Source organism: Vitis riparia, chromosome 9 (genome assembly GCF_004353265.1).
Source record: "Vitis riparia cultivar Riparia Gloire de Montpellier isolate 1030 chromosome 9, EGFV_Vit.rip_1.0, whole genome shotgun sequence".
Lineage (NCBI taxonomy): Eukaryota > Viridiplantae > Streptophyta > Magnoliopsida > Vitales > Vitaceae > Vitis > Vitis riparia.
The window spans coordinates 2,829,464-2,841,950 of NC_048439.1; the positions used below are offsets into that span (position 1 = coordinate 2,829,464).

The 12,487-nt window shown below is 30.4% G+C and overlaps 2 protein-coding genes across 3 annotated transcripts; one reads left to right on the forward strand and one right to left on the reverse strand.

The window, feature by feature from the left end:
- Positions 1-7,850: 7,850 nt before the first annotated feature.
- Positions 7,851-9,243, forward strand: LOC117922230. The gene is made up of 2 exons (XM_034840282.1): positions 7,851-8,262; positions 8,440-9,243. Exons 1-2 carry the CDS (start codon positions 7,943-7,945, stop codon positions 8,723-8,725), a joined length of 606 nt encoding a protein of 201 aa, XP_034696173.1. The 5' UTR covers positions 7,851-7,942; the 3' UTR covers positions 8,726-9,243.
- A 213-nt stretch (positions 9,244-9,456) lies between these two features.
- LOC117922228 lies at positions 9,457-12,315 on the reverse strand. Of its 2 annotated transcripts, none has more exons than XM_034840281.1 (3): positions 12,116-12,315; positions 9,885-11,803; positions 9,457-9,777 (listed from the first exon to the last, which is right to left on the reverse strand). In XM_034840281.1, the coding sequence occupies exons 1-3, from the start codon at positions 12,189-12,191 to the stop codon at positions 9,688-9,690; spliced, it is 2,085 nt and encodes a 694-aa protein (XP_034696172.1). In that variant the 5' UTR covers positions 12,192-12,315; the 3' UTR covers positions 9,457-9,687. The 2 variants fall into 2 exon arrangements, with proteins under 2 accessions (XP_034696172.1, XP_034696171.1); XM_034840280.1 differs by having other exon boundaries at positions 9,885-11,809.
- Positions 12,316-12,487: the final 172 nt, after the last annotated feature.

Below are 12,487 nucleotides of genomic sequence, written 5' to 3' on the forward strand. Positions count from 1 at the left end.
CAATCTAGTATTATTTCAACAAATATAAATTGATGAATAGAAGTTATTATAAATGAATATTTTATTTATTAATAAATTAATAATCTTAAAAGAATAAATTTATATAACATATAAATAAGATATAAAATTATATAATTTATTAATTTAAGATATTTAATTTGTTGTTTTTTAAGATATTAATTTATTTGTATTATGACAAATTTATCTTTATCAAAATAATAGTATACTCTTAAGTTGTAGTTGTCAACTGAGACAATTAATATGTTTTTTTTTTTTTTACTTTTAAATTTAATTAAAAACTATTAAAATACAACTTATTATTAAAAATATATACTAGTATTACTTTAATAAACATAAATTGATAAATATAATACAATAAATGAATATTTTATTTATCAATAAATTAATAATCTTAAAATAATAAAATTATATGACATACAAATAAGATATAAAATTTTATAAGTTATTAATTTAAGATATTTAATTTGTTGTTTTTTAAGATATTAATTTATCTTTATTATGACAAATTTATCTTTATCAAAATAATAGTATACCATTAAGTAATTAATTAGAAAAAGTTTACTATAAAATATAATTTTTAGTAGTTTCATCAAAGTGACAAAAAATACCCACTAAACATTTATATATTGGAAAAAAAAAACATATATAATCCGATATGCCTCCACAAAGAGAAAACCTATGGATAAATTTGACATAATACAAATAAATTAATATATTAAAAAAATAACAAATTAGATATCTTAAATTAATAAATTATACAATTTTATATCTTATTTATATATTATATAAATTTATTATTTTAATATTATTAGTTTATTAATAAATAAAATATTCATTTATAATATCTTCTATTTATTAATTTATGTTTGTTGAAGTATCTTAAGCTTGAATATAAATAATTTATTATTAAAATATATATTTTTAATTTCAGTAATAAATTATAATTTAATAGTTTTTAATTAAATTTTAAAGTAAAATAAATAAATAAATAACTGAAATCTCAGTTGGCAATTGAGGTTTTAACTAAAATTTTGAAAAAAATAGATATATATTTATATGACATGGTTTTACGTGATACCAAAAAGGTCAATTTGAACATAAGTTTCATAAAGTGGTTAGACCTAATTTTTATTTATTTATATATATGGGCCATTTTTAAGCCTCATTTGCCAATTAAGGCTCTAACTAAAATTTTGAAAAAAAATATATATTTCTATGACATGGTTGTGGCACCAAAGATACCAATTTGAATAAGTTTTATAAAGCGGTTAGACCTGATTTTTTTTTTTGGTATATATAAGGGTCATTTTGACCCAAAACTCCAAAACATAGAAGTTTATTATGCAATTGGATGATGGATGTGATAAGTCTACAACTTGATGATTAGTATATTAAGATTTCAAAAAAAATTTTAAAAATAATAAATAAAATATTTCTCAAAGTCCATATGATATTCATATAGTTTTTATTTCGTTTTTATTTTCTTTTTCAAGTTGTCCCTATTATCTTAATTTATTTTTCATTAATTGTTCAATAATTAATAATAATAATAATAATTGGCATTCATACATATGTAAACAATGTTTTTAATTATTTAAGGGAGAATTGTGTTTTGGACCTAGTTGGACCCAAAAATTAAGATTTGGTCTATGAAAGTTGCATAATTGATGGAAAGAATATAAAATGTGAAGAGACCAATATACCCTTCAAAACTATTTTGAGTATTTTCTATCATAATGTTTGACAAACTTTTTTTTTAATTTTTTTAATAATTATTCTGAAAATTTATTATTTTTAGAAAACTAATTTTTTTTAAAAATATATATTTTAAAAAATATCATTTAAAAAAAATAATTTTGACATATTTTTAGTTATTTTTTACATACATAATTTAAATATATATTTTTTTTTCCAAGATGTTTGATTTTTAAATAATAATAATAATAATAATATTTTTTTTTTTTGTAAAAGGGTGTATTTTTTTCCAAATCACTAAATTAAAATAAAATTTATTGAGGTTTACAAAAGGAATAAAATTTATATTAATGTTTTCCTACTCTCTTTTTTTTTCATAGTCAATATGGACCAAAGCTTAATTTTTGGGCTCAACTAATTCCAAAACACAATTGTCCCATTATTTAATATCTAAAGTAAACTGAAAAAAAAAATAATTATCACATTCACATACCTTTTAAATACAATTATCCTATTATTATTTATAGCATGTTTCGGTTAATTTATTTAGTAGAATTTGACCCACCAACACAAATTGTCATCCATAAACCTAAGATATCATATTTTACTATGATATATTAAACATATAGATATATTAAGATATTATTTTGATTGGGATATAATATCTTTAAATATTAATACCGATATGATTTATTGGGTAATTAATAAAATAAATAAATAAAAATAAAATAAAAAATATTATTTTTTAATGTTTGATATTTACTTAAAATAAAAATTATATTACACTCAAATATTTATTATTAAAAAATGTGAAATCTTTTTCATGTCTAATATTATTTAAAAATTATTTAAAAATTTTAAACTTCATAAATAATTATTTATTTATTTATTATTAATATTCATTATTAAAATATTTAAACCCTATAAAAAAATAATTATAGCATGTTTTTAATTATTTAATATCAAAAGTAAACTGAAAAAAAAAAAATTATCACATTCATATACCTTTTAAATACAATTATCCTATTATTATTTATAGTATGTTTCGATTAATTTATTTAGCAAAATTTGACCCAACAACACAAATTGTCATCCATGTACTTAAGATATCATATTTCACTAGGATATATTAAGCATATGGATATATTAAGATATTATTTTGATCGAGATATAATATCTTTAAATATTAATACCGAAATGATTTATTGAGTTATTAATAAAATAAATAAATAAAAATAAAATAAAAAATATTATTTTTTAATCTTTGATATTTGCTTAAAATAAAAATTATATTACATTCAAATATTTATTATTAAAAAAATGTGAAATCTTTTTCATGTCTAATATTATTTGAAAATTGTTTAAAATGTTTAAACTTCATAAATAATTATTTATTTATTTATTTATTTATTATTATTATTCATTATTAAAATATTTAAACTCTAAAAAATTATATTATATTATTTAATATATAAAAATAACTTTTATATATTAAACATAAGAATGAGAATATTAGTTCTAATAATGGATATATCGGTAACCTAATTTTACATGATCTTACATGGCCTAGATGACTTGGTGATTTCAGGGATTTGTGAAACAACAAAACATGGGAATGGGTGGTGAGTTGCTGGGGTCCTGTAAGTTAATTTAGGCTAGGGACCAAGAATGTGACATTTATGGTGAGGGTGGTAGAATCTTATTTCTTCTGCCTCTGCAGAAACTTACAGGCAACAAACTCCAAAAGAAGGAGAAAGTAGATGTGACACAAGATTCAAAGTGCTGCTTGGGAAAAAGCGAGAAGTGAATTTTTGCTGAGTTCATACTCGATCTGGGCTGATCCCGCTTGAAGTTTAAGCAACTCATATGGCCATGCACAAGTAGATTCTAGATTCCCAAGTATTTTTAGTGGGAATACTTTTTTCGAAAAATTACAAATAATTTTTTACCCATAAATAATTTTTCAAGTTTTTAAAAATGTTTTTAAAAAAAATTTAAAATCTATTTGATAAGGTGATTTAAAAATATTTTTTTATTTTAAAAAAGAATTATTTTTAAAATTTTCAAATATTGAATGAAATAGAGAATAATATTTAGAAAATAAGTATTAATCAATTTTTTTTTTTAAAAAAAAAACATGAACCTATTTGCTGGTATTTTGAAACTTTGTTTTTAAAAACAGTTTTAAAGTTAAAAAATAAAAAAATAAATTTAAAAAAATGACTAAACAGATTCCTAATATTTTTAAAAATAATTTTAAAACTAAAAATGTCTTTTAAAATATTATGAAACGAACTAATAAGGTATTTAATAAAATTTAGAAAATATTTTCAAAAACTTGAATAATCACTTAAAATATTATTTGAAAAAATACAGTAATTCTCCTTAAAATACTCTCGTCACACTGCTAGTTCTTAACTGCTCAAATGTGATGAATTCTATCTTCTTCCCAAGTGTCGGCGGCATGAAGAGTTCTTCTAGAACAGAGGAAGGTCATCCTCATCCTCCAGGCTAGCTAAGGTCAACAGGGAAGTTACGGAAGTAGGCCAACAAGTCGTCCCAAATATTTGAATTAAACAATTCCGCCCTCTGTTTGGTGACTGAGAAAACTAGGGAAAGGAAAGAAGTTGAATTAGCATCAATACTAGCTGGGTTTCGTATAGAATTAACAAGTCTCACGCCATATACCATTCAAAATACATGTAAATATTGCATGGTCGGTCAATTAAAGGTGGCGGATGAGGAATGTGGGTCGGTCCCAAGTGTTCGGCGCACCCCAAACACAAAGACGTGGCTCGTAATTAATGCTTAATAAAGGTAGTTTGACCTAATCAACAACAAGGCATTATAATGAGGAAAATCTTAGGATATTATTAAGTCGCATATCCAACTTGTAATTTTTATCATTAAAAAAGTGAATGGGAAAATTTAGTATTTAGGAGTGATAATTCTTATTGGTGGGTGGTGTTAAAGTTTAAAAATTTTACTAAATAAGTCAACCCAAATATCAAATTAAATATGATATAATTATTAAACAAAATAAGTATATTATAACTTTTTAACTCATTTAATAATAAAAAATTATAATTAATTTAATTAATATTTTAAACTAAATAAGTCGCATGTCATTCAATAGGTAACGTCGATCGGAAGGTATGAATGAGCTCCCAGGATGATGAGACGTGATGTTGTCCGATTGACATGTTTTTCTAAGGTAATATGCTTAATTGAGGGTTGGACAACATAAATCACGATACCTGATGTATGTCATAGATAATTCATACACAATTATAAATAATTGTATTTTATTTAAACTTGCGAAAATAGTGATGTTCGACGAATTGTATCAAATTTTTTTAATTACCAATAAAGTAAAGTTGTGGGACCTATAAAGAACCCTTTTTGTAGAAAAGAACAGTGATGGCTTGATGGGTTTAATGGGGCTCAATGGGATAGGGATGTTGAAGGTTTTGAGTGGGCACGTAGAATGATAGATAAGATTGGAAGGTGAGGCCTACCCCAATCACCTAATCCATGAGAGATATATACATAAGATTGTGTGGTGGAGGGTTAGCAACCCCTCCAAGGCTCCTCCAGGCTCCAGCCTCTATCTTCATCCCCCTTCCCCCTGCAGGCATCCTCACAATAATAAGAAGTCAACTTCCTTTATCTCTTTGCACCCATTTCTGGACACCTCCATCTCTGGGACCTACAAGCTGGCTCATGATGTTCCCCCATCCCTGTACTGGTTTGAACTTTTAGGGCTTTTATGAGAAGTGTTCCTCACGCCAGTTTCTTCTGCTGCATATATCATGTTGCTTTGTTCTTTGGGTGTATTCCCATTTTCAAACACAGATTATTAAATTACTAAACGTGGAATTCATTTCATACAAGTTGAGAAAACAGATACACATCCACTCCCTTTTTTTCTTCCTTGTCAGAGAATGTGGTGGCCTCTTCACATTTGGAACACAACCCATTTTTGGTCGTGGGTATAAAATAATATTTTTTAAGTTTATTGCAAGTAAAACAATGATTGATATTTTTCCTTCTCATTTTTTGGGTCATGTTTGGAGCATAAAGTTTTTAGAGCATTTGAAATATCTTTTTAATGTTTTTAAATATTTTTAGGAATAATTTTTTTATTATTTTTACTGATTTATTTATAATTATTTTTGCTTTTATAATATTTTTTAAAAAATAATTAAAATATGTTTCTTTTTAAATAAATGTTTTATTTGATTTTAAGAACAAACAACCAATAAAAAGACATGCACATTTTTTATTTGGATGAAATGGAAAGGATTATTTTGTGATTTTATCATTTAGGAAAGGGTAATATATTTAAACTTAAAATACTCTTAAAAAACAAAAAGTAGGAAAATAAAATATAAAGTAAGTTTGATAAAGAGTAAAAGTCAAATCTAAATTCTGTAATTTTTTAAGAAAATTGATACTTTAACTTGATATCAGATTGGTTTAATAGAAGGTCTCGAATTGAACCATTTCTCTCCACATAAACGAAGAAGACACTTTTTTTTTCTAGTATATGAATCTATTAAAAAATGTGTAAAAGTAAAAACAAAATTGGGAATTAAAAAAAAAAAATTATTATTTATGTTTTTCCTTTTTAACTATTGCTACCAAAGAGGTCCATGTACCATTTGGTTTGAGAAAATTAATTCAGATAAGTTATCATTTCTCACACTACACCCATCAATCCAATGAATGTAATGAGACATGACACGTGGCAAATTTTTCAACCAAATTCATACCCATATCCCTCCATCCATATCATCTTATAAAATGTGTAAAAATAAAATAAAAAATAACACCCTTGAGTTATCCTATCTACAAAGTAGAACATGGGTCCAAATTTGATTTGCACACCATTTTTATATGCTTCCCACAATGACACAAAGAAACCCAAAACAAGTGTTTTATATTCTGCCCATAGAATTGAAGCCACCCCTTTGAAAAATTACCATATTTTATTGATGTCTTCATTGTTTTTGTTATCTGGTTGGTGAGTATAGAGACAAAAATAATCTATGCTTCTTATAAGGTTGGTGATGTGAGAGCTTTTAAAAATAAATATTAAAAAAATAAAATAAAAAAGTCCTAAAAATTTTCTCAAATATTCAAAGCCTCTAAACTTATCCTATTTGTTGGATATCTACAATCTAGAACAACTTTTTTGGGTTGACACAAATCTTGACAAAGGATTCTCACAACTAAAATAATGAAAATGTTTGGTGTGTGGGAAGAGATGGTGACTCATAGTGGATGGCTTCAAGGCCATAGAGCTTATCCACTTGCTCCATTGTACATTGTCAAAGTCATGGAATTCAAACCATATGTAGGAGAAGATAATGTGGAATCTCAAGATAAGGCATTGAACTCTTTTTCTATTTTGAATTAAAATTGAAAACAAAAAACTCTATTTGAGTGAGGAAGACCCTTTTCTTTACTACAACTACACCCCACCACATGGGTTCTCCATACTCCCATTGCCTCTCAAAATTATATTATATTATTTTATAAATTAAAAAAATCAACTTATAAAATCCATGAATGATGAAAACATCAAGTATAATATTTGTTTTCTAAAAAATAAATATTTTCCATTATTTTGCTTTCAAAAATATTTATGTCAAAATGGATAATATAATCTCTATATTTTAAAACATAATCTCCATTTATTAAATATGTCAAATGATATGAAGATAAAAAAAAAACGTCGATAACTATTTTTTTACTTTTATTTTTGTTAGGGATTTTTCATAAAAGGAAAATATGAAAATGAAAATGTGAAAATAAAGTTATATTTATAAGATTAGTATATTAATTGCATTGGATCACATTTGAATGTGAGGATTATCTTATCTTAGTATAAATATTTCTAAATTAACCAATATTTCATTGCTAACCCATGGGAAGGTTCTCGAAACCCATGTGACACGTGTCATTATTTTAGGGAGAAATCACAAAAACTCCATGTTTAGGGCTGTCATGAATGCATTTTTGTAAAAGCATCTAATCCAATACCACGTACCCTTCATAGTTTATCATCACATGTGAATATGTATGCTCCCTCCATGTGCCCCCAAGCTTTTGGGTATAAGATATAAAAGAGAGTTTCTTTGCCAAAATCTATAACCTGCAGTTTCTTCTTATTCTTCATCTTCTTCTTCCTTTTTCTTCTTAAGGTTGGTTCTGAGCTCTCATGGAAAAAAGTGACCACATCCAAGTGTTTGGGAGTCCATGTTCAATTATGATATATGATCATGAGAAGGGTGCAAAGCAAAGAGATGATAATTGGGTTATCATGGAAGCTGATGGTGAAGATGATGATAGTAACTACAACCCTAGATCATCATCTTCCTCCCTTGAAGATTCAATCACTTCCCATGGATCATCAGCATCTTCTTCAGACTTGGTAGATGATGCTTCTTCATCAAGTACTTCATATTCATCTGTATCTCCTTCCCATTCCAGTGGGCCCTTGTATGAATTATCAGAGCTCATGGCACAGCTGCCCATCAAGTAAGTAGCTTGATTAATGAATGGGTACTGGGAAAATTATTTGGAAATGGGCATTTTTGGGGGGTTATTAATTTTCTGATCATTGTTTGGATTGAATAGATTATTTGCATGTTATCACATGTCCAAGAACTGAATCTAGATTTGTGGGCTAAGGAAATTGTTTTCTTATTTATGCAGGAGAGGACTTTCCAAGTATTATGAAGGCAAGTCGCAGTCTTTTACATCTCTGTCAAGTGTGAGGAGCATAGAAGATCTAGCAAAGAAAGAGAGTCCTTACAGAAGAAAAATGAAGGTATGTAAAAGCTATGGAGGTGGGTTGGATACCCACAAGGCATATACTCTTCCTAGGGCGATTATATCAAAGAAGAGGGGTTCTGCTGCATCTCTATCTTTGCTAAGTAGACGAGGCAGTTTTGTGAATAGTTGTAGGCCTCCTATGATTCCTGTGCAGAAGAATTTGTGATTGACTTGTCAATATTGTAAGTTATGGTTCAAAACAATTTCTGTGAAGGTAGCTTCATTTTATACTCTTGAGTTGATAGACCATGATCCATGTTTTAGTTCTAAGATCTTTTGTGAAATACCTCCTCATTTTGGATGAGAGAGAGAGAGAGAGGGAGAGATTGTTCTTCGAAAATTTTTGTGGGTTTTAGACTTTAATCATTTCCATCTGATGTTTGATTGTTTTATAAACATCCATTATTTGGAGGTGCAAAAGTTGCTATAAAAAGCCTATTATGATGGATCAGTGCAGTATTGCTCCATATTTGTAGAAAAGCCTATTATCCTGTAATCAGTTTCCTATTGCCTTCTGTTTTCTGTTCCCACTTTGAAGCTGGCTTCTCATGAAGAGCAAAACCTAGGGCTATGGGTGCTCTTACTCAACAACAATCACAAAGTGGGAAGGGTTGTGTTCTAAATAGGCCTGCACGCAATGGTAGGAAAGATCAAAGATCATTCTTTCAACTATTTTTCCATCAATCCACCACGGACCTTTCTGTCATGTTATAATTTCAAATCTAATACTTGAAAGAGGAATCAGTCGCTTCATACCCTCAACACCATACTTCAATATTTGCAACATCTAAAATGTCTCCATTTTGAGGGTAGGTTGAAGACCAATCTTCGATTTGATCAAAAGGAAGGAAGATACTTTCAAAGAGAAAAATGAAAAGAAACATAGACAAGTCATAGTGGTGGGGGCACAAACCTAATCAGAATTTGCTTCAATTGAAATAAAAAAATTCAGTTCCTACAATACAACAACCCATTAGATTAGTTCTACAACTAAGAATTGTCAAGGAGCCTACACTCTCCCATAATTTTCCTAGGGGGGGGTTGAAAAATGAAACAACAGAGGATGCTGTTTCCAAATGGTACAGTACACAGCGCAGGCTAATAATTTTGAAGATGATAAGATGTGGCTCATGGAGACATGATTGCACGGGTGCGGATTCGGCTCGATCGCCTCACTGGGGTTGTCACTACCTTCTTCACTTCTCCATCTCTGCCGTCCTGTGTTTACAACAAAACAATAAAAAATTCATGATTTTAAGTACATAATAAAGGTTTGTGATCAATTGTGATCAAAACTAAAGAGTTCAATAGAAGCCTTTGCTCACCTCTTTTTTCCTGATTGATTTCTCAGCAGTGAAGCTACCATATGAAGGGGAATCCATGGTGGAAAGAGCTGAGAGAGTCGCTTGTGTGCGAATAGGAATCGAATGAGTCCCCCCTTTCTCTTGAGAAACTGAATAATGGTTGCTTTCTTCACCTTCCATCATCATCCTACTTTTCATGCTGTATATCTTAGGAGTACTACAGACCTCCCCAACCACATATTCTCCAAGTAGCTCCACTGTTGGCGCTCGGCTTTGAGAGAACTCTTGGGAAGCTTCCTCCACTGAAGGGTCTGCATAGGACTCAACTTTCTCAATGTGGTCCTCACCCTCATTGGGTGGTACCACTACTACTGAGCTTTTCTCTGCTACCAGAGACTCAGAACACTGATTCACTGTCATGGGTGAATCCTTTTGCAGAGTTTTTTCCCGCTTGAGACGAAATCCCAACACCAAAGGTGCCACAATGATGGCAAATATAGAAGCCCAAATGACAACTTTGGGAATTGAATCAGTTTCCACAGGTTCAGTAACCCCCTCCTTCAAATTCACCTCTGGTTCAAGATTGGCAACCCCAACGTTTGTATTTTCCTTGTTAGTAAGGTCTTCTACTCCCTCAATTTCATCTGCAACCATTTCTTCATTACCAGCTCCCCCCACATCTGAATCATCTTCTACTTGTTCCTCTTTGAAAATGGAATCAGTATTCATCACATCTTTTTCTGCAATACCTGGAACAACTGGTTCAGGAGTCTGTATCGGATCATCTTGAAAAGCTTCCAACTTCTCTGCAGTTTTCTCTTGAAACTCCAAATTTTCAGCCATCCGATCAGAAATGTCCAGTGTTTTCCCCATTTCCTGGCCACAAAGATCTTCATTTTCTTCCCCTTGCTGCAACTCTACCACTTGACCCAGTTCATCAGTTTCTTCTGCTACTCCCCCATTTTCATCTCCAGCCACCTCTCCATCAACAGCTCCCTGATTTGCTTCAATCAAACCCATTTTCCTATCTTCTTGTTGCTCCATGAATTCACTTCCGCTTTCAGAATTCTTCACAGAGGTAGCTCCAAACATATGGCTCTGAAACTTCAAATACCCATTTTGAACACCCTCTATAGCTTGTGAGAGTCCATCTTCAAGACCTTTCACAGAGGCAGCTCCAAATATATGGCTCTGAATTTTCAAGTACCCATCTTTGATACCCTCTATAGCTTCCATGGCAGGGGAAGGTGTGGGAGAGGGAGAGTTCATTGAAGATATATATGATGTGGAGAGGACCAAAAGAACAAATACAAACAGAGTATTCAATACCCCTTTCAAACTCCAACCTCTCTGCTCCTCTACCTCCTCAATGTCTTCCTCATCTTCAACAATTTCCTCATCTTCTGGCTGTACAGAGCCTCCCTGAGAAGAAGTATCACGAGCACCATCCTCATCACCGGCATTCTGAGATTCAAAAGAAACACTTCTGCCGATACTCAATCGATCATTTCCGTCTTCAATTTCATTTTCCTTGAGAAGGAAAATTTCTCTTCGCCTGTTGGGATTGTACCTGAGAAACTTTGGCCTCGGGGAGAGGTAATTCGTTAAGGGGTCATAAGGCCTCGAGGACGAATCGGGCACAGAATTCTGATCATCGCCTTCGGATTCAGAAGCCCGATATGACAACGGAGTGGTACGACACAAAGGGCCATCGGAGCCATTGATACCCACATCAGCAGGTGATTTAGCGTCTTGTGGGGTTTTTGAGAAATGGGCATCTGATAAAATTGATCCGGAAGCTTCATTCCTCTCTGCCAAGATTTTCTTTCTTGGAAGAGTAGCCTTGGAAGCTGCAGAAATCGTTGGTGACATGAAGTTCTTCGTAGTTGATTTCTTTGGGTTCTGAAAACTACGGTTTGGATTGTTCTCATTAAGCCCAACTGCATCTTTTGAAAAAAAAATCAACTTTCTCAGTACAATATCTTTAAAACCAAAGAAAATTTCAAGAAAACAGTACCCCTCTGTTTGGTTACTCGGAAAACTTTGGAAAATTAAACAAAATCACGCTTCAAATAATTCATTAAGCACAGTTGAATGGAAATTTTTTACTTTCTGAGATCACATCTAAATGAACGATACATGACTAAACATTTCAACTTCTTTTCATTTTCCTACCTTTTTCCCAGCAACCAAACAAAAATAGAACAGCTAAAAATCACAGAATAAAAACAAGAGAGAGGGATAGAGATTACCGGATTCTGAGATTTTGAGAATTGAAGAAGGTTTACTATGCATTGATGATGAGAAACCCCTATCAAAACCGTCCATGTCTTTTGACTTTTCTTCAATTGGCAGTTATCCTTTGGGGCACAGAAGAAGAAATATTTCCTCTCTCTTACTTGCAGATTTGGGGGGAGAGAAAATGTAACTGTTTGGGATGAAAGAGATGAAGTGGAGATGACCGTTGGAGTTTTGAAATTTAAATTTTCTAGGATTTTTTTACCGTTGTGCTGCCATTTCACAACGGCACCTAAGAGCCCAGTACCGCCAACGATCCACCATTCACATGCCCTTGGCCCATGTGAGGGGAGGGCAGTGTTCCCCTGTAGTCGATTCAATAGGAT